At 47.0% G+C, this 23,015-nt stretch overlaps 2 protein-coding genes across 2 annotated transcripts in view; both read left to right on the forward strand.

Moving 5' to 3' along the window:
- LOC146868964 (uncharacterized) overlaps window positions 1-10,137 on the forward strand; it is a 145,967-nt gene extending 135,830 nt beyond the window's left edge. Inside the window, exon 5 of the mRNA XM_085614059.1 lies at window positions 9,937-10,137. The gene's annotated coding sequence lies outside the window, so the exon portion shown is untranslated. The remainder of the gene's footprint in view (window positions 1-9,936) is intronic.
- Window positions 10,138-16,305: 6,168 nt separating this feature from the next.
- Window positions 16,306-22,280, forward strand: LOC146868965 (uncharacterized). The gene is made up of 2 exons (XM_085624780.1): window positions 16,306-16,378; window positions 17,944-22,280. Exons 1-2 carry the CDS (start codon window positions 16,306-16,308, stop codon window positions 21,075-21,077), a joined length of 3,207 nt encoding a protein of 1,068 aa, XP_085480906.1. The 3' UTR covers window positions 21,078-22,280.
- Window positions 22,281-23,015: the final 735 nt, after the last annotated feature.

Here is a 23,015-nt window from a genome sequence, read left to right on the forward strand (position 1 = left end):
CTCTGGTCTGTATGCACAATGTAGCTTCTGCTGTATGCTCAATGCTTCACAAATCAAACCCATGGGCTCATTGTAGAAGTGTCCACCTCTGTCTGACTCAATTGTCACTGGGAATCCGTACCTAGGAATCAATTCTCTCAACAGTAACTTTGCCACTGTTATTCCATCATTTCTCCTAGTCGGATAGGCCTCAACCCATCTTGAAAACAAACAGACTACCACTAGAACATACCTCAATCTATTCACTTGGGGCATTTCAATGAAATCAATTTGCATTCTGGTACAAGGACCTCCTTCTCTGCCTATTGTTCCTAGGCTCACCACTGTTTTCTTTCTAGTATTAAATTGCTGACAAATCAAACATCTTTGACAGATGCTCTCTGCAATCAGCCTGAACTTTGCATTGTACCAGGTTTGTTTAAAAGACCTAATCATAGCGTCCCTCCCCAGGTGTCCCTGGCCATGATACATTCTCGCCATGGTTGATAGCATTGAATTTAGCATAACTGGTCTTCCATCTCTATAGATCCAAACATGATCTTTCTCTCTTGGGGCACAACCTGCCTTGATCCAATCCCTCATTTCCTCATCTCCTGCTTCATCCTGCAACTGTTTCACTTCATACCATGTTTCCAGGACATTAGTAAACATCACAGAACAAAAAGACATTTCCCTTTCTCTTCCCCGGTTAATCGAATGATTGTTCTTTGCACAATACTGTGCTATGTCATTTGCAAAGCGATTACCAAGGGTAACAAAATCATCTCCTTGTCCATGAGCAGCACATTTTACAACTGCAAGTTCTTTAGGCAGCTGTATCGCCTGAAGCAACTTTCCAATCACTTCAGCATTCTTTATAGGAGTCCCACTCGACGTCAAGAAACCTCTCTGTAGCCAAAGCTGGCCAAAATCATGAACCACTCCAAATCCATACTGACTATCAGTCATCACAGTCACTCTCAGATTCTTCCAATCTTGCAAGCTTTTGTCAACGCCACCAATTCAGCAACTTGTGCAGATTTCACTCCTTTCAATGGTGATGCTTCCATAACTTCTGAAACCTTGCACACCGCATATGCTGCACTCAGCACACCGTCATCAGTTCTCAGACATGATCCATCCACAAACAACACATGATCACTCTCAGGTAGTGGCAGATCTCTTATGTCTGGTCTCGGTTTTGTGCAGTAATCAAGCACATCCAAACAATCATGATCAACATCATCCCCCACATTCACATTTTCAGCATCTGGCAACAGTGTCGCTGGATTCACATTCACACATCTCTCAAGAGTCACATTTGATGCTCCCAGAATGATTTTCTCATATTTAGTCAGCCGACTATGTGACATATATTGAGTCCTGCTTCTTGTCAAAAGAATTGCCACATCATGAGGTACGAACACCCTTACAGGATATCCCATTATTATACCCTCACTCTTTTCCAAGCTTCTGCATGTAGCAGCTACTGCTTTCAGGCAACCTGGTAAACCCACAGCTACGGGGTCAAGTGTCGATGAGAAGTACGCAATCGGCCTTCTTAGTTGTCCATGCTTCTGGATTAACACTGAAAGTGCACACCCATTTCTCTCACTGCAGTACAACTCAAACTCTTTCTCATAGTCTGGCATTCCCAGAGCAGGAGCTTCACACATTCTGCTCTTCAATTCTTCAAATGCTGCCATTTCTTCTGCATTCAGTTCCAATGGGTCTCTCACCTCACTTTTAGTCAGTTTAATCAGTGGCTTTGCTATCAGGGAAAAATTACTTATCCACTGACGACAATAACCCACCATCCCCAGAAACATCCTCACTTCTCTCTGGGTCATTGGGGCTCTCATTCCTCTGATAATTTTGATCCTGTCATTGGTCACCTTTCTCAGACCTTTTTCAATATTGTGTCCAAGATAATGTACTTCTTTCTTGCAATTTGGCTGGAGATACCTTTAACCCTCCATCTGCCAGATGATTCAATAAAGCTATGGTATCTACTTCACAAGCTTCACGTGTCTTCGATGCCACAAGTAGGTCATCGATATACTGTACTAGTACTGAGCTTTCAGGCATGATCAAACTCTCCAAAGACTTCTTCAACAACTGATTGAATATTGATGGACTCTCTGTATACCCCTGTGGGATACGACACCATGCCAAAATACGCTGTCCAAACCGAAATGCAAAAATCGGCTGGCTGTCATGATGCAATGGAATTGAAAAGAAAGCATGACACAAATCAATCACCGTGTACCATTCAGCATCATGAGGAATCTGATACAAAATCACTGATGGATTTGGCACAATGGGACAACATGCTACCACAATCTTGTTAATCTTTCTCAAATCTTGTACGATCCTGAACTTCCCATTAGGTTTCTTCAGCCCCATTATCGGTGAATTACATGGGCTACTCAGTAACTCTCTCAAAACACCCTGCTGAATCATCTTGTCAATTATAGGGGTTATTCCCTCAATTATCTCTGGTGTCAATCTGTACTGTGGGATATTAGGGTAAGTGATTCCCTCTTTCACTGAAATCTTCACCGGGTCTACATTATTCATTAATCCCACATCTTCTCCAGTAAAATCCCAAACCGCTGCTTTTACTGTGTGTCTCAACTCTTGAGGCAAATCATCTGGATTAAACACAGCATATGTTCCAACAATCTCACTTTCTCTATTATCCAGAGTCATCCTGTACAAAACATCCTCATCTGGTGTTTCAAAAGCTATTCCATCCGGAGTACAAAAAATTGTGCAATTCATCTTACACAATAAGTCCCTACCTAACAAATTCACTGGACTGGTGTCACAGACTACAAATCTGTGCATATCTGAAAATTTCCCTATTCTTACCCTTACTGGTTCGGTAAGACGAGTCTTAATCTGTGTATTAGCTACACCAACCACTTGGATTGCTTCGTCCGAGAGAGGAAGATTTCTTATATCTGCTGACCTGACAGTTGATCTCGTCGCTCCTGTGTCTACTAAAAAAGTAACACTCTCCCCATTTATTTTCCCATCTACAAATGGTCCTGCCTGGTCTATTTCTAGAGTTGCTCCAAGTATGCACTCTTCCTCCTCTCTTCGGCACCGTCAATAGTCCCCTTCAGACTCACTCCCCTCATTCTTTAGCCAGTACTGTTGTACCGGGTTTGAACGTCTCGGTTTGTTTACCTGCTCATCATTGTAGAATCCTGAGTCCTGGTTATATTTCTGAGACCCTCTATTCTGCGGCAAGGGCGGTTTTGGCTCTTGACTCTGCTGTCTGACAACCTTCTGCTGTTGTTGCTGATGATTACACCCCTCGTTCTGCACCTGTTGATTCAATGATTTATTCTCATTACTCACTATCGGTGGATTCGTACACTCGGATCTCCAATGCCCCAACTGTCCACAGTTGTGACATGGGAACTTCTTTTTGGCCTCCTCTAAATTCCCCTTCCCTTTTCCTGTTCCATATATGGGCCTATTTCCTGGATTATTTGCTTGTTCCACCATCTGTGCTTCTTGTCTTTCTTCAAACTTCACCTGTGCCCACATTGCTTTCTCCTTCAGCTTCCTCTGTTTTGCCTCAATTTCATCACTGAAGTATTTCGCATATCTCAAAATCTCATCAATCTTTTTACTCTGCCAATCAACTGTGTGCTCACGAATCCTTTCATTGATTTCAGGTCTCAAGCCATATACAAACCTGTATACAAAATGACTCAAATCTTTATCACCCAAATGTTCATCTCCACTGAACTGTTTAAAAGCCAGTATCAGCCTTTCATAAAAAGCATGAACTGATTATTTTGCCTCCTGATGTGTCCTATCTATCTTAACCCAGTCTGTCTCTTTAGGGGGTACCTTATTCTTCAGGAACACAATAACCTGCTCGTACTTCTTCATTACCTCCGGGTCTGGTGCTCCTGTTTTCTGATCTCTCGGGTATTCTTTAGCAGGCCAATCTACAACTATCTTACACTCTGCCCACAAGTCTGCTGGAACAATTATATCAAACAGACTATTCAGGTCAATCCACAGCACTTTTGACAATTTTACAAACCTGTCTACCTGCCTATACCACTCAACGGGCTTTTCTCTCAGTCGAGGGAAATCATTCGTGAATGACAAAATATCCTGTCTAGTCCATGGGACATGTACATATCCTCCTCCAGGAATCTCTCTCATAATCAATCAATCAATCAATCAATCAAAGACATTTATAGAGCGCACTACTTACCCGTAGGGTCTCAAGGCGCTTGGGGGGGGGGGGGTGCCGTTACTGCTTGAACAGCCGTTACTGCTCGAACAGCCAGGTCTTGAGCTTCTTCCTGAAGGAGAGGTGGTAGGATAAGCATCCACTGTTTTTTCTTTTTCTCTCATAGGAAATGCTGAGTAAGTCCTGTCCACTGAATCCTCTCTTTTCTTGTACCACCTATCCTTCCACTTTTCCACATCACCCCATTTTGGCAATAAGGAAATCATTTCCTTAATCTGCCCTGTTCTGCCAACATCATTTAGATTCTCAATGTCCTTATCAGAGAAATCCACCCTGTAAGGCTTCTGCAAAGCTTTCACCTTATCCATATCAACTCCTAGTTCACTCGCTATTCCTTTTAACCTATCATGTGTACTCTTAGCCCTCCAGGTGATACTCTTGCACATGAATAACAATTCTCCATCATGATGATTTTTCAACATTTCTGTAGGAATTGTTCCTGCAATAAGCTCTTCTAATTCTATGCGCAACCTGGCTACATCAATTGCCTGTGAATCTTTATCCTTCTTTTGAAGAACCTTCAACCAATCATTCAAATCCTCAGCTGTTATTTCTGTAGACCTTTTCACTGCACCCACTTGCTCTGCCATCCTCTGTGGTTCCAATATTGATCCTCCTAAACAACCAGTATTCAATCCTGAATTAGGCTGTACGTTTATCTCTCCACCACATGTGTCATGTCTCAACCGTCTCAAATGATTTTCTTCTGTCCTTATTCCTGACTCTTCCAATGAACAAGAACCAACCAAACCATTTCCTACATAGGGAACCGTCAAACCATTTTCACCCATTCTCTGCATATCAAAAATAGGCATAAGCGGACCTATGGTTACAGGCACTGTAACAGCTTCTAGATTCTTTGTTAGCTCTCTAATTTTCTCAGTCAACTCAGACGTCGTTCTGGCTAATTCTCTTGTTTTCTCGTCCCCAATTTGATTCTCTCTCTCTCGCTCTCTCTCTCTCTCCCTTTCCGTAAAAGAGCTACCACTTTTCAGATCAGGAGTCACTGGTTCTGTCTTAACAATTCGCAAAGTATCTCTTATGGGAGTAGCAACTGGTGTTCTCTCTTCTGGTTTCGGTCTATATGGTGGTGGTCTTTTATAAATCATGTCATCCAAGACTTCATCCTCATAATCATTAGCCCCATACCTTCTCAATTCTGTATCAGGTACCTTTTCTGTACCTTTCCTCCCTTCCGTCTCTTCAATAGTTCTCATAGGATATAATCCCTCTGACATACTAGCATCTCGCCATGTCCTCATTCGATCATGATGAGTTTCACGATCATATTTCCTCCCAAAAATATACCTATAATTACCTCCACTCCTCTGCTTTTCTCGCTCATGCACTTCATCTTCCCATTCTACCAACGCCTCAAACTGTGTCGGCCTTGGTCTAGGCTCTAGACACATCATCTTTTCCCGTAAATTTCTCAACACGGCCAGATTAAATGAACCATGTTCCGGGAACGCTAAAACACCATCTTCTTTAGTGTACTTAGCCCAATTGTCTAACCATATACAGGTATGATACCCATATTTCGCAACCATAAAGGATGCAGGAGTCCTTGTCGGAGGTAGCAATTCACCTTCTCTAGTTATTATGCTCTTATCCTTGTCGAACCACCTTTTAATTTTACCGAACAAGGATTTTTTCTTCTTTTCCTCCGTTTGGTAATACATTTTTGAGTTTACCACAACCTTCTAGTCCCTTCCGCAACTGTACGATCTTTCGTCCAATAACAGCACGACTCACACAAACGCACCAATCCTGGAGCGTCTACGTCACCCTGTACTCCTTCCAATCCCTGCGCGGCTCACACCAACGCACTAATCACAGCGCGAGCACTGTTCTACTCCACTGCCCAATCACAGCGCGGTCTGTCTGACGTCAGTAGTTGCTGCAGTCGCTTCTACTCTTGTCTCCTGTCACTCGTCTACCCCTCCTTTACAAAGCCTTCTCAGTAGACTCTGTTTCAGATTCTACAAAATCTATTAGTTACCACACATAAACATCTCCATTGTCTGCTTCGCTAACCACAGAATAGTAAAGAAAAGTCTTTCTCACAAGAATCCCGCTTCTCTCTAGAACAGCGCTTACCTCTACTCCACTACGGAATTATTACTTTCGTTGACACAGTAGCACATCCCTCTACTCTGCCCTTCTAACATGCATCCATTAACTGTTTTCTCCCGGAATGCTCCTAAGAGTTTCACAATCAACTAGATGCCCATACATTCACGCACTTTCACACCAGAAAATATAGCTCATCCTCACAGAATCCTGCCTTTCCCGAGAACAGCGAACAGTCTGTCCTACTACAGAATTATAACACACGTTAACCAAGCAGCTCTTACCTCTGCTCAGTCCTTCAAACAAGCTCAGAGAATACCTATTACTTCTCCAGCAGTAAGCTTTAACGGCAAACCTTACGGATCCCTGGGACTTAAGACCAGAGTTTCACAGATAACCTTCGCTACCATACACACTCCTTTTATACCGAAAATATATCTCTAATAGTAACACACGGCGATGTCACTGATTCCGAACCCAGACAATGCGACGCGCAACTTCAATTGTCACACGTTTTTCCCTGCATACGTACAGGGCCAACAATCCCGTCTTTCCCGAGAGCAGCACTCACTTCCCTCTGCCCTACTACGGAACCGTCACCAGCTCCCCACGTTCCAGAAGCCGTACACACTACATAAAACTCAATACGACGACTTCAACATATAGTATTAGTACATATATCAACATCAATCAATAATCCAATAAATCCAAAAGCCTATGTACAAGCAATCTATCAGATCAAGACAATAATCAAACCATCCTCTGCTACCAGGAAACTGCTGCAGATCGGAGCATATAAATTCTCCCTACTTCCACGGACAGAGTAATTCCACAGTCACACGCACATATACTCATCATACGCTAGGGCCCATCACACTAACATTCATTCTATTACTCTATCCACACTGAATATACGAGAGAAATCCTAAACAATCTGCATCTAAACTGAGGTCAATGCGACCTAATTGATCAGTCTTGAGTCATGATTTAAACCGTAAGAACACATTTGGAAACCCAATAAATGACAAAGAAATAATCACCCGACACTGTGATTCAAACAAAAGGTTATTCTAAATTAATTCAAATGAAAGTCAATCAATAGCAAAAATCATTATTCTCATAGTTACCTATTCTAGCTAAATGTCGTGATTTGGGTCAGGACAGGTCTCTCAGTAAAGTCTCCCGAGTCGCCGTCCTCTCAATCAGCGTCGATCCTCTCGAGCATAAGTTCGGGAAGAAGGGGCCTTAGACCCTCTCTAGTCTAACAATATTTATAGGAAAACTAACACATTAAAAGTTACAAACAAGCTCCAAGCGTCCGTTGAGCAGAGCGAGCAGGAAAGGATGTTGAATCGCAACATTTAGAAAAAACCTCCGCTCTCGAATATCTCAAAAATAAAAACACGGAAGAAGGAAGCTCAAACTAAAAAATGTAACATCCATGAATGCTCTTCCTCGGAATCATGAAGCCACCGCAAGTTTATCAAAGTTCATTGTGGCTTTTGTTCTCTCCCAAGGATAACTGGTGACAACTGGCGTCAAGCCCGGAGCTGCTGTCCTCACGGAAACTTTTAATACAGACAGAGGCTGTGGTCAGGTGGTCTCAACCATATTCAGCGAGGCCTCTCTTCGTATTTCATCTACTCAAATGCAGGCTGTAAATATCGGCCATCTTTGACTAGGCCAGAATGGACAATCTTAATCAAAAGAAACACAAAACAACGTTAATACATCGTAATGATTGTACAGTGTTAATCCCCACTAATACCCTTATGTGTATGTAATTACCTAGCCAACTGCAACATAAAGAAGCATTTAAAGCGTATTATTTCAAAGCGCAAACACATAACAAATAGCACTTTAGCCACACATATTCAATTAATTTGCTCACCAACTTAGTTCACTTATTAATAAAGCAACACAAATGCATCCCCACGTGTATTTCTTCATTAGTAAAGTTGATTAGTCAGAAACTTCAACATAATTAATATCTAGTAATTTATTATTAGTAATTTTAATTATGACATACAAAAATATAAGCTGTTGTTCGGGTTTTTACAGAAAACCCTGCTCCAGCACTGACACTTAATGTCCACCTGTCTCTAAATGAGTCGTGCTGACACTTAAGGTCCACCTGACTCTAAATGAGTCATGCTGACACTTAAGGTCCACCTGTCTCTAAATGAGTCGTGCTGACACTTAAGGTCCACCTGTCTCTAAATGAGTCGTGCTGACACTTAAGGTCCACCTATCTCTGAATGAGTCGTGCTGACACTTAATGTCCACCTGTCTCTAAATGAGTCGTGCTGACACTCAAGGTCCACCTGTCTCTGAATGAGTCGTGCTGACACTCAAGGTCCACCTGTCTCTGAATGAGTAGAGCTGACACTTAAGGTCCACCTGTCTCTAAATGAGTCGTGCTGACACTTAATGTCCACCTGTCTCTGAATGAGTCGTGCTGACACTTAATGTCCACCTGTCTCTAAATGAGTCGTGCTGACACTTAATGTCCACCTGTCTCTGAATGGGTCGTGCTGACACTCAAGGTCCACCTGTCTCTGAATGAGTCGTGCTGACAATTAAGGTCCACCTGTCTCTGAATGAGTCGTGCTGACACTTAATGTCCACCTGTCTCTGAATGAGTCGTGCTGACACTTAATGTCCACCTGTCTCTAAATGAGTCGTGCTGACACTTAATGTCCACCTGTCTCTAAATGAGTCGTGCTGACACTCAAGGTCCACCTGTCTCTGAATGAGTCGTGCTGACACTCAAGGTCCACCTGTCTCTGAATGAGTCGTGCTCACACTTAAGGTCCACCTGTCTGTAAATGAGTCGTGCTGACACTTAATGTCCACCTGTCTCTGAATGAGTCGTGCTGACACTTAATGTCCACCTGTCTCTGAATGAGTCGTGCTGACACTTAATGTCCACCTGTCTCTGAATGAGTCGTGCTGACACTTAATGTCCACCTGTCTCTGAATGAGTCGTGCTGACCGAGGGTTTGGAGGACGTGGTACTCGACACTTTTGCAACAGAGACCTCTTTTTACCAAACGTTAAATTGCACCAAAGTTTGCTAAGTTCCATGTGGGACCTTTCAAGCTCCGCCCGCCCTTCATGATCTGCTTCCAGTCATCGAACAAAGAGCTCCTTCGTTTTACTTTTCATAGCATGAAGGAGCTGTCTGGTTAGTCTTCCTTATACGAATCTATACCCTACCTGAGCAGCTGTGAGGGAGTTGAGATGTGGGCTGTATCTATAATTCCTCTTTCTTGCTTTCTCTATTCTCTTTACCATGAGTAGAAGATGTAATGTCTGCTTCTGGGTCTGAGGGACATCTCTTGGCGCAAACTCTCTTCGTGCATTCAAACCTCTGTCTCTGAATGTTTTTATAGTTCTTAGCCAGCATGTTTACATACAAGGTGTACATTTTTGTCCTCATTGAGAGCGAGGGTTGCTTCTCAAAGAGACTGGTTGTGACCTCTGATTTCAATGACAGATCAGCCTGAGACACCTGTTTTTAAGTTCCTTGTTTTAGGAGCCGTCTGGAAGCACTTTTCTGACAGTATATCTCTTGGTGTCTGTTTGCCTCTGTGTAGGATCTCTCACCCCAGAAGCGGCCCCTACTCCATAAGGGATGGTTGACGCAGAGAACCACTACCTCCAGCCATGGTGCGCCTCCAGCACAACACTCAGCGTTTTCCTGATTTTTGAACATCACATTTTTTGTTTACTAACATGTTTAAATATGTACCCAAAGGGATCCCACAACGTAAACTGAAATAAAGTATGAAATAACACTTTTTGTTTTAACTTTGTTCTATTCCTTCTGGCATTGCAGGGTGCCTGAGACAGAGGCTGCTTTCGTGGGGTCGGTGTTGGGAGCTTCATGTGGTTGAGAGAAGTCATTGAAGCGCTGCCGATGCTTAACTGCTCACTGAGCTCCTCTTACGAATGAAGATCTGGCCTCCGCAGCACTGAGTTCATCGGGAGAAGGTCTGGGGCCCCAAAGCTGAGAGGGCCCCAGACCTCAGTCCCTGTGCTTGGGGCATCAGAGACCAGCAGTGGAGGCTGACAGGGCCCCAGAACTCCTAACTTTAGGACTCCTAAATGCCTTCTGTGAATACCGAAAGTCTTAAAGTTAGGATTTTTCTCAGTTTAGGAATAGTAAAGTTAGGACTCCTAACTTTAGGACTTCTAAACTGAGCAAAAATCCTAACTTTAAGACTTTCGGTATTCACAGAAGGCATTTAGGAGTCCTAAAGTTAGGACTCCTAACTTCTGTGAATACCAAAATGAGTAAGTTCCTTCTGTGAATACCAAAATGAGTAAGTGCCTTCTGTGAATACCAAAACGGTAGTAAATTTAGGATTTTGTCTTAAGTTAGTTCTGTGAATCGGGCCCCTGGTGTCTGATACCCCAACCACAGAGACTGAGGTCTGGGACCCTCTCAGCTTCCACTGCTGGTCTCTGATACCCCAACCCCAGGGACTGAAGTCCGGGGTCCTCTCAGCTTCCATTGCTGCTGGACTCTGATACCCCCAATTAATGTGAGGTCTGAGAGCCCGTCAGCTTCCTCTTCTGGTGTCTGATACCCCAACCACAGGGACTGAGGTCTGGAACCCTTCCTGTCAATTTCCACTGCTGGTCTCTGTAATGTAATGTAACTAGGTACTTATAGAGTGCACAGTTACTCAAAAGAGTGTCCCAGCGCTGAAAGACCTCAAGACAGACAACTGGCAGTAAATCTACTAGAGCACTCGGCTGATTGGCGATTGCTGGAATAGCCGAGTTTTCAGCCACTTCCTAAAGGTGAGTAAATCCTGCACCTGTCTAAGTGACAGTGGCAGCCGTGAATCCTGCACCTGTCTAAGTGACAGTGGCTGCCGTGAATCCTGCACCTGTCTAAGTGACAGAGGCAGGCTGTTCTAAAGATGGGAGGCCTGCACCTGTCTAAGTGACAGTGGCAGGCTGTTCTAAAGATGGGACGCCTGCACCTGTCTAAGTGACAGTGGCAGGCTGTTCTAAAGATGGGAGGCCTGCACCTGTCTAAGTGACAGAGGCAGGCTGTTCTAAAGATGGGAGGCCTGCACCTGTCTAAGTGACAGTGGCAGGCTGTTCTAAAGATGGGACGCCTGCACCTGTCTAAGTGACAGTGGCAGGCTGTTCTAAAGATGGGAGGCCTGCACTTGGAAGGAGCAGCCTCCTATGCGGGCACGGGAGAACCTGGGGATAGACAAGTGCTGCTGCGATGAGGACCTCAACGTTCTTTGCACAATGTAACGCTGAACTCTTTTTCTAATATAAAAAGCACCAGTGTCGTGTAGAGCTTTAAAGGCCAGAACCAGAGTTTTGAACCGAATCCTCTTATGAACCGGCAGCCAGTGCAGGGCTTTCAAGAGGGAAGACACCCGCGTTCTAGGTCCTAGCATGAGAATCACCCTTGCCGTAGCATTCTGGACCACTTGAAGACGTGTCAGTAAATATTCCGAAGGCCCTGGTACAGGATGTTCACGTAGTCCAGTCTTGACACAATCAAAGCCTGGACCACCGTCTTTCTGTGAGTCACCAGAAGCAGGGGCAGAGAGTGCTTTAACATTTTTAACAAGCCGAAACAGGACCCTGCTACTATTTGAATCTGAGCCTTCATGGATAAATCATCATCCAGTTTGACCCCTAAGTTCTTGACTGTCCTTACTGAGGTTGCAGGGGGGGGACATGTCCAAAGGCCACCATTGGCGCCATACATCACAAGGAGAAGGACCAAAGAAAATGATCTTTGATTTCTCCGAATTACACTTTAATTGGTTCAGTTGTAACCAGGAGAACACATCTGACAGGCAGGTGTTGATCACATCCCCTCTAAAATCAGCACCCTTATCACAGGTAGACAGCAATTGAGTATCATCTGCGCATGATACTATTGTCGCACCATGTGCCTTCCGCTAGATGCGCGAGGTGGACCATATATAAGTTGAAACGTGTCGGGCTCGGAATCGAGCACTGAGGAACCCCTACCTTCAAGGGGGGGGGGGCAGCAAAGGGCAGAGACCAAATCATTTGCTGGCGGTCTTTGAGAAAAGAAGCAAACCACTTGAGTACTGTGCCGCCAAGGTCGCACTCCAGAAGTCTCTGCAGGAGCCGGTCGTGGGGCACGGTATCAAAGGCCGCGGATAGGTCCAACAGAAGCAGCACCGCTTTGCCTCCTTTATCTAATGTCTCCTTGATAACCTCAGAGACTTCCAGTAGAGCTGTTTCAGTACTAAAGTTTGCTCTGAAACCAGACTGGCTATGGTGGAACACCTGGTTGACTTCCACATATTCCGTAGTGACAAGATTCACATATTTCTCCAATGCTTTGGAGAAAAGGGGGAGTAGAGATATTGGCCTATAATTAGAGGCTATCAAAGGGTCGGCAGAAGGTTTTTTTAGTAGAGGGAGAATTTTTGCATTCTTCCATCTGTCTGTCACCTGCCCATTCTGCAGTGAAATATTGAGGATCAGAATCACAGCTGGATTGATAATCTCGGCTATAGACACCAGCACTTTAGCTGGGCATGGGTCAGTAGGTGAGCCTGACTTGAGAGCTTTCATAATCTCCAAAGATTTTTCTAGAGGAATTGAAGGAAACTGTGAGAAAGGCGGGCCTGTCCCGAGGGTGGAAGGGATTGAGGGGCCCAACAAACTTTCCCTTGGCCAGGGGCGGGTCCTCAAAGGAGGCTTGAATGATTTAAATGTTTTTCATGGAAATAAAAGGCCAGATGGCTAACCCATTCCTCATTGGGAGTGAAGGGCCTGTCGACAGCACTCGGAGATGAAAACTCTCTGACTATTTCGAAGATTTCTTTGCTTTTGTGTTCCGACGACTCAATTTTGGATGGAAAAAACGTTTCTTTTCCTCATAAATTTTATTATAATGGATCTTCAAAGCCTGTTTATAGATTATTTCATCTTCAAGATTGACATTTTTCCCCCATGTCCTCTCCAGACGTCTACAGGCACTTTTACTCTTCCTGAGGGCTTCCGTAAACCAAGGGGCAGAGGCTCGGGTGGATTTTGCTGAGCGAGAGGTGGGGGGTGCTAGCTTCCAAGAGCGGAGCTGTAGCCAGTCAGACTACATCATTCTAAAGGTTGCCACTGACGGTGATCGGACGATGACTGAGAGCAGCACTCAGGGATCCGGAGTAATCAGATGGAAAGGTCTAAAACTGCTGGGGGGCGTCTTCCCATAAAAGTGAGGGCCATCGGGCTCCTTAGTGTCTCTAAAACCAAGGAGATAGTGGTCTGGCCACACTAGAGGAAGGGGTGCGTCATCCAGAGTATGTCCCTTCTCATGAGTAGGGAGATGGACATACGGGACCATATTAAGAAAATCTAAAGATTTCCACAGTCTGATGGACTCCTGCTCGGCTGGCTTGTCCATATGAGTGTTGAAATCTCCAAGCACCAGGCAGTGTTTATATTTGGTGACAACGGGAGATATGACGTCACTGAATGTACTGGCCAGCCCAGGGGGTCTATAAATTAAAATGCCGGCAAAGGATTGATGAGCAGACACTACAACATGAAATCCAAGACCTTCGGCCCCCACTACCTTATCTGTGGGTACTATAATGCAAGAACATCTTTTTTTTAAAGATTATAGCGATGCCTCAGCCTATACCCACTGTCCGATCCTTCCTTATGATCTGGTACCCGGACGGAATGGCACTCGCAATAGTAGGGTTAGAGCCTTCATTAAGCCACGTTTCGGTTAGAAAGAAAAAAATCAGGGCTTGTATCTTGCAGCAGATCATAAATATATAGATCATGTTTTTTAGGGACCGCGTATTGAGGAGTAGGGCCTTTAACTGGCCGTCCTCCTAATGCTGCAGGACCGGTTGGGGTCCCGGGATGCACTTAGCCTCCCTCCCCGCCTTTAACTCAATCTTGGACGTGGAAGCAGCCCAGTTACAATGCATGCAGGCGAGGGCAATAGCATCTGTGTTTAAAACTAAGTGGGAGTGGGAGGGATTGGGGTCTGGGGCCATGTCAGCTTCCACTTCTGCTGGACTCTGATGCCCCAACTACCGAGACTGAGGTCTGGGGCCCCGTCAGCTTCCACTTCTGCTGGACTCTGATGCCCCAACTACAGAGACTGAGGTCTGGGGCCCTGTCAGCTTCCACTTCTGCTGGACTCTGATGCCCCAACTACAGAGACTGAGGTCTGGGGCCCTGTCAGCTTCCACTTCTGCTGGACTCTGATGCCCCAACTACCGAGACTGAGGTCTGGGGCCCTGTCAGCTTCCACTTCTGCTGGACTCTGATGCCCCAACTACCGAGACTGAGGTCTGGGGCCCTGTCAGCTTCCACTTCTGCTGGACTCTGATGCCCCAACTACAGAGACTGAGGTCTGTCAGTCTCGGTCAGCTTCCACTTCTGCTGGACTCTGATGCCCCAACTACCGAGACTGAGGTCTGTCAGTCTCGGTCAGCTTCCACTTCTGCTGGACTCTGATGCCCCAACTACCGAGACTGAGGTCTGGGGCCCTGTCAGCTTCCACTTCTGCTGGACTCTGATGCCCCAACTACCGAGACTGAGGTCTGGGGCCATGTCAGCTTCCACTTCTGCTGGACTCTGATGCCCCAACTACCGAGACTGAGGTCTGGGGCCATGTCAGCTTCCACTTCTGCTGGACTCTGATGCCCCAACTACCGAGACTGAGGTCTGGGTCCCTGTCAGCTTCCACTTCTGCTGGACTCTGATGCCCCAACTACCGAGACTGAGGTCTGGGGCCCCGTCAGCATCTATTCTACTGCTGCTGGTGTCTGATGTCCCAACTACAGAGACTGAGGTCTGGGGCCCCGTCAGCTTCCACTTCTGCTGCACTCTGATGCCCCAACTACAGAGACTGAGGTCTGGGGCCCTGTCAGCTTCTATTCTACTGCTGCTGGTGTCTGATACCCCAACTACCGAGACTGAGGTCTGGGGCCCCGTCAGCTTCTATTCTACTGCTGCTGGTGTCTGATACCCCAACTACCGAGACTGAGGTCTGGGGCCCTGTCAGCTTCCACTTCTGCTGGACTCTGATGCCCCAACTACCGAGACTGAGGTCTGGGGCCCTGTCAGCTTCCACTTCTGCTGGACTCTGATGCCCCAACTACCGAGACTGAGGTCTGGGGCCCTGTCAGCTTCCACTTCTGCTGGACTCTGATGCCCCAACTACAGAGACTGAGGTCTGGGGCCCTGTCAGCTTCTATTCTACTGCTGCTGGTGTCTGATACCCCAACTACCGAGACTGAGGTCTGGGGCCCTGTCAGCTTCCACTTCTGCTGGACTCTGATGCCCCAACTACAGAGACTGAGGTCTGGGGCCCTGTCAGCTTCCACTTCTGCTGGACTCTGATGCCCCAACTACCGAGACTGAGGTCTGGGGTCCTGTCAGCTTCCACGTCTGCTGGACTCTGATGCCCCAACTACAGAGACTGAGGTCTGGGGCCCTGTCAGCTTCCACTTCTGCTGGACTCTGATGCCCCAACTACCGAGACTGAGGTCTGGGGCCCTGTCAGCTTCACCTGTAGATGGGTTTCTTTTAGTGGAAGTTTTATTTCGCTGGTTAGAGTGTGTCTCCTCCATTGGTTGGAAGTACACAGTGTTTGCTTAAATACCCCTCACACACCAAAAGGGCCCTTGGTGTCATGCTTCATCATGGGGGTCTTCTCGTCCTGCTGCGGGATGGGGCGTGCTATAACTACGCAGGAGCACTGATCTTCAGTACTATGTGTGGTGTAGGAGTTTGTGAGAGGAAGGGTCGAGAGTGAGTGGAAAAGTGAGATTAAAAAGGACCTGGCCCCTGAGGACGAAAAACTTTAATATTCCCCGGAACTGGTCCTACTAAAAACAGTGGGTCGGAGATGTCCTGCGTTAATGTGCCGATACCCCTAATTAAGCCAACATGTTTCGAAGCGCTAGGGCTTCTTTATCAGGAGTATGACTGATCCCTTCTATTATCACTATGTTAACGAGAAAGATGTCGCTGGAGTGAAGCTAGTGATATGTACAAGTAAGTGGGGATGCAAGCAATCATGCACTGTATACAATGCCCTCTTGGAATTCTACATGTTAATCTGGAAAAAGAAAGCACAGCTAATTACAAACAGTAAAAAAACGCTTCCTTCTGCGCAAACACTTGTCACCTGTAAGAAAAAGTGCACCACAAGGTGAAAGGTGTATCATTAGCCATAATCGTGTATTTCCCCACTAGTGCAGTGTCCTCTGGGTAAACAGACAAGACATACACACACGGAACAGAAAACACACGCTCTATTTCCTGGTTGAAAAACGGGGTGGAGAATGGGGGGTTTAGTTTATTAAGCAAGGTAAGTATAATATTGTCCAACATACTTAGGTTTTTTAGGAGATACTGCTTCATGTTCCTCAGAAATTGGTGGGAAGGGTGTCGCAACCTAATTCTATTAAAGGACCGGAGGCTTCGTATTATGCTTCTCTTTCTATTTATTGCTACTCACAGCAGCCAATGAAAACTTTTCTTATACAAACAAACTACGTTTCCCATGATGCATATACCACATCACTTCCTGCAGAGCCCCATAAGAGCCAGTAGCACCGGAACCAGTCCTCTTTCTTTGCTGCTCACGCAGACAGTTAAGTTGAGAGCTCCGATTATTAATTTGTGTGTGATTATTGATTGTGACTTTTGATATCGTAATGATTGTATTCCCATGTGACAGCCGTTTTGTGCAGCGGTAGCGTAGGCGTGCGCGCCCTGATTTCATGCAACCCTTGGGTTGGGGAACAACGCGCTTTGGCGCTCCGTGGCCCTCGCAGAGTGCGGAGAGGTGTTGGGGTCATTCGGACAACGAAGCGGTCCGAGGCGCGAAAGCGTGTCCATTTCAAAGGACGAGTAGACGTGGCACTCGGCCGCCTCGTCAATGCCCCGGTCAGCGCGTGAGCGCTTCTTTCATTGTTAAAAGGCACACGGTACCGCCCCGCCTTCGGTGGGTACAATTTAAGCATTATATTGGCGCTAAGGCTTCCCTTGTATGCCGATGACGCCGGGAGCCTGTTAGTTGTGGTTTAGGTCGCGTTTCCACGTGCGTAGCCCAATTGGGCTGTTTTGGTAGGATTTGGGCTACGCACGTCGAAACAACCCGGTTTTGGTATTTTTCACTTTCACTTTTACTCATTTAGGCTGCGTTTTTCATCGGAGAGCACTGCTGACGCCTGGCTGGCTGAAAAAACGACCTGGGCCTGGAGGGAGCACACCTCCTTGAATCTTATTTGTGCTCTTTGGCTCCACTACGCCCTGAGGGCTGTAATAATTGCTATACAGCTGTTGCTGAGGAGCTAGGTACCGGTGCTGTTGTGCTGGGGGTTGGCTCCCCCCTTGGATTATACCTCCTTGCTGTTGCCTTATGAGCAAATACGTGTAGAAGTTTGGTTCCACCATGGAGAATTGGGTGCATTATGAGGAGGATGATACCTTGTACGAGGAGGAGGTAGGGGTACCTGCCATCGAGGATAATATTGTTGAGGCCCTGGACGCTTCCGTGCAGGAGTCGGTCAACAAGGCCCTGGAAAAGGCGGTTCCGGGAACTGTGCAGTAAGCTTTGGCGACTGCTTTAAAGCCTATCACTAAGCAGCTGGAGAGATTTGCGAAGCAGCATGGCTTCACTACCCCATCGGAAGGGCCGGCAGGGGAGCCCCGTACTAGGTCTTGGCCGCATTCCGATTCTTATGAGTCACTACTGCGCCCAGCGAGGGAGCGAGAGAGGGTACAGGATACTGACTCGGAGTCTACTTCCACCTCTTCTGACACCCCTGATGACTCCCCCCCAAGGAAGAAGTCTCGGAAGGTTAAACATGTGGAGACTTCTCCGCCGGTCCCCACGCCCTTTACGTTCAACCCCTTGGATATCGTTCACCCCAGATCCTCGGACTGGTTGCCTGCCCCGGAGGTGGCGGCGTATTTACACGAGAATTTGCGCAAGGGCTTTGATAAGGAGGTGCGCAACAGGCTGCAGTCCGAATGTCCCAGACCGGATCTCTCGGACAAGGTGGCGGAGACGCCGGACATTGATCCAAGTATGCTTACTTTCCTTAAAAAGTTCGCCAAGGACCCCAAGAAGGGGATAGATCGCGCTTGGCGAGGATGCCAAGATAAGCTACTGGACGTGGTCGGGCCCCTAGCGAAAATATTGGAGATGGCTCTGGAGGCACAGGAATCGGGTACCACAATAGATTCCCATGTGCTGGCAGGCTGGACCCAACGGGCTATCTGCCTGCTCGGGAATGCCAACTGCGCGATTTCCACAGAGCGCAGGAAGTTCCTTTTGATGCGCATGGACTCTAATCTTACAGAGTTGGCTGCGGCGGAACCTGGGCCGTTGGCGGACGGAAACCTTTTTGGCGACCGATTCGTCAAGGACGTTGCGAAATATGTGGGCACGTTCACGACCCTGGACAAGGCTCAGGCGGGGATCAAATGCGTTCTCCACGCTGGGGTTTTCAACCGGGCCGGACGAGGTCGGGGACGCTCGTTTGGCCGCCAACATTCCCAAGGTCCTCAACGATTAGATTTCGGACGCGGCAGAGGAGAGTGGGACTCCACCCGCTGTGGCACCTTCTACCCCACCAGGCAGCGCTTCAACAAGCGGCGCTTTAACAAGGAATCCTATCGAGGAGGATTCCAAGCCACCGAGTCTTCAGGTGAGCGCTCCAGATTTATTTCCTCTTCCCTTGGGGGGGCGTATTCAGCATTTCTATCACAATTGGGTTCAGATCTCACAAGACGCCTGGGTGTTACAGACAATTCAGGGGTTCCACCTAGAGTTCTTTCAAACTCCATGTCAGGTACATCGTCCCAGACAGCTTTCTTTTTCCCAACTAGAGTGCGATTTTATAGATTCAGAAATAGAAGGGTTGCTGCGGAAACGCGCGATAGCTCCTTGCAACGAGGGCCCTCGCGGTTTCTGCAGCAATATTTTTCTCGTGCAGAAGAAAGGCGGTGGTTACAGTTTGGTACTCAATTTGAAGGATTTCAACCACTTTCTGACTTACAAACACTTCAAGATGGAGGGCATTCATCTGCTGGCAGACCTATTGAAACAAGGGGACTGGTTGGTCCGGCTGGACCTGAAGGACGCTTATCTGTCCGTTCCCGTATTTCGCCCCAATCGCCGATTCCTTCAATTTCAATGGCGGAACCGATGGTACGAATATTTGGTCCTTCCTTTCGGGCTTTCCTCAGCACCGTGGTGCTTCACCAAGGTTCTGAAACCGGTCGTTGCCTACCTCAGGGAGCAGGGGGTTCGCATGATTGTCTATTTGGACGACATGCTCATCATGGCACAATCTCAGGAGTTAGTAGCTCTCCACTTGTGCATGACCATCCATATTTTGCAGAACCTGGGGTTCGTGATCAACGAACCGAAATCGGTCTTGTCTCCCACACAGAGGATAGATTTTCTGGGGTTCGTCATAAACTCGCAGACGGCCCAGCTCAGTCTTCCAAATTCCAAGCTTCGGGATATCAAGAAGGAGCTTCGCTCGTTCCTAACCAAACAGATGGTCTCGCTCAGGGGGATTGCCCGGATAGTGGAACTTCTTGCATCGTCCATTCAAGTGATATTTCCGGGTCCCCTGCACTACAGGGCCCTTCAACGACTCAAAATTCAGCATTTGCAAAAGGGCCTTTCCTACACGGATGTAGTCCCTCTTTCCCAAGAAGTGAGGGAGGAGATGCAATGGTGGTTAGCCCACGTCGAGGCGTGGAACGGCAGAGCAATTTTTGGCTCTCTCCCGGAGGTAGTCATAGAATCCGACGCCAGTCGTTGGGGTTGGGGAGCGCGCTGCGGAAATATTTCCACAGGGGGACGTTGGTACCTAGGGGAGTTAGATCTTCACATAAATTGTCTAGAGCTCCTCGCGATCCGGACACTGGCTCCCAAGCGGATCTCATGTTGCATCCTTCTTCGGATGGACAACATATCGGCGGTACGGTACATCAACAAATTGGGGGCACGAGGTCCTCAATGTTGGTGGAGATAGCGAAAGCCTTTTGGCATTATTGCCTGAGCCAGCAGATCTCGGTGATAGCGGAATACATTCCGGGTCAGTCCAATGTGGTGGCGGACTGGAACTCACGCCACCTCAGGGACTACAGCGACTGGCAACTTCTCCCACGAGTGGTCCGGTGGCTGCAGGAGATTTGGGGGATTTGCGAGATCGACCTGTTTGCCTCCAGACTGAACCGTCAGATGACGAGATTTTTCAGCTGGAGGCCGGACCCTCTGGCGCTGGCGACGGATGCCTTTGCGCAGGAGTGGACTCAGAAATTGAATTACGCGTTCCCACCATTCATCCTCATTCCGCGCGTATTCACTCAGGTGATGCGCCAGAAAGCAGAAGTGATATTAGTGACTCCCTTGTGGAAGTCGCAGCGTTGGTTCCCGTTGTTGCTGGAGGCGAGTTGCGACTTCCCCAGGAGGATCCCATGGTCCTCGACGATGCTCCAGGGCCCTCAGGGGGAGAGACACCCGATGGTCCTGTCCCTGATGGCCTGGAGACTTTCAGGCAGCGTTGGCAAATGCCAGGATTTTCGGACCAGGCTGCAAGCTTTATCAATCAAGCGTGGGCCCCTTCTACCAGGAAGCAGTATGCTTCAGCCTGGGGAGGCTGGGTTCGTTGGTGCATGGGACAACATGTGGATCCCGTGGGGGCAGGATTACCCTATATTGTAAATTTTCTGTCAGAAAAGGCGGCGGGGGGTTTGGTGTATCGCTCGGTTAATAACTTCCGTTCCGCCATCTCGGCAGGCCACTCTCAGATCGAGGGCAAACCTGTCGGAATGCATCCTTTAATCTGTAAGCTCCTAAAGGGTATCAGAGTAGCTAATCCACCCAAACCGAAGTACTCTTCGTTGTGGGATGTCTCACTGGTTCTGTCTCTGTTTAATAGCTGGCCCGACAACATCAGGTTGTCCAGGAAACAGTTGTCGGCAAAGCTGGCCATGTTGCTTTGCTTAGCGGCTTGCAGACGTTCTTCGGATGTTAAAGCTCTGGATATTACAGGTAGGGTATTTACTCCGGAGGGAGTTTCGTTTTCTATTACGTCCAGGACTAAAACAATGTCACGTAGTGTGGATTATCATGCTTTTCCTGATAATGCTAAAGTTTGTGTGGTTCAATGCCTCAAAGCTTATGAAGACTGTACCAGGTCTACCAGGCCTGATGGTGTGGCACAATTGTTAATTGCTCTGCAGAAACCGTACAAACCTGTGACTGCGGCTACCATAGCCAGATGGCTCAAAGATGTTATGCAAGAAGCAGGGGTGGATACTCAGGTTTTTGGTGCACATTCTGTCCGAGGCGCAATGGCCTCTAAGACTTTCATGTTGGGTTCTACTGTACAGGATATTATGCATTCTGCAGACTGGTCGTCTGAATCAACGTTAAAGCAGTTTTATTATAAACCGGTGGGTGATATATCCTCTGTTGTTTTTAATCAGCGTTAAACTAGCATAATACGAAGCCTCCGGTCCTGTAATAGAATAAAAAATTAGCTAGCATTCGCGCCAAGAATTTTCAATTCTATTAAGGACACGGAGGCGAGGATTATCCCACCCGGTTAAATTACTGTAATGTAATTTTTGCCCACCCGTTGTGTATATACTCTGATTATACAGAAGTTACGGGTTGTTTTATCTCTGTTTTTTTCAGGATCTGACAAGAAGATGGATTAATCCAGTGTGCAGATTGACGTTCTTCCCAGCTGGTCTGGTTTTCTTCCACGTTGGAAGCTGTTGTTGAACTTTAATACTTATAGGACTTGTTGTTCGGAGCAAATAAAGAGGACTGGTTCCGGTGCTACTGGCTCTTATGGGGCTCTGCAGGAAGTGATGTGGTATATGCATCATGGGAAACGTAGTTTGTTTGTATAAGAAAAGTTTTCATTGGCTGCTGTGAGTAGCAATAAATAGAAAGAGAAGCATAATCCTCGCCTCCGTGTCCTTAATAGAATTGAAAATTCTTGGCGCGAATGCTAGCTAATTTTTTAGTCTGTTCAGTGGAGGTAAGGGAGGGGGAGCGGGAGAGGAGCCATCAGCATATAGAAGTCTGCGTTGTGGACTGCTCCTCCTTAAGCAGCTATGCCGTACTTACAGTTTCGTGGACACTGCCTCGCTCAAATAAATGCCTACCCTCGGCTCCGTGATGTATTGAGACCGCGGGGAGGACCTCTTAAATAGTGTCACTAATTGACATTAATTGCCGAGTTGCCACCCAGAGAAAGCACAAGTATCTGTCAAAGTTCACCCGGAAGTTGTTGGAGGTCACTTCCTGTGCCTGGGGAATTGGGCAGAACATTAGAGCGTCAACCGGTATGCCAAACTTAACCCGGAAGTGGTTAGGGGTTACTTCCTGAACGGGAGGAGTGAACTCAACACTAGTACGCCAACCGTAGTATCCAAAAAGGTCTGTTACAAAGATTGGGAAACCGGTGACTACCTATACAGGTCATGTGGTCCGCAAGTGGGACCATGATTGCGTTAAAATGTCTATCTAAAGGCATTGAGCCAATAATATATTAAATGCACTGAAGACACGGATGTCTTTTGAGATTGGCATATATTAGCCCCGTTCTATTGGGGGCGTGACCGTCGTAGTCCTCTGGTGTCTCGT

This window comes from Triturus cristatus, chromosome 1_2 (assembly GCF_964204655.1).
Source record: "Triturus cristatus chromosome 1_2, aTriCri1.1, whole genome shotgun sequence".
In the NCBI taxonomy this organism is placed as follows: domain Eukaryota; kingdom Metazoa; phylum Chordata; class Amphibia; order Caudata; family Salamandridae; genus Triturus; species Triturus cristatus.

Coding starts and splice junctions, on each gene's coding strand:
- LOC146868965 (XM_085624780.1), top strand. CDS start 16,306: ATGACTGATCCCTTCTATTATCACTATGTTAACGAGAAAGATGTCGCT. Junction 16,379..17,943: donor GAAGCTAGTGATATGTACAA/GTAAGTGGGGAT, acceptor CTGTGCAGTAAG/CTTTGGCGACTGCTTTAAAG.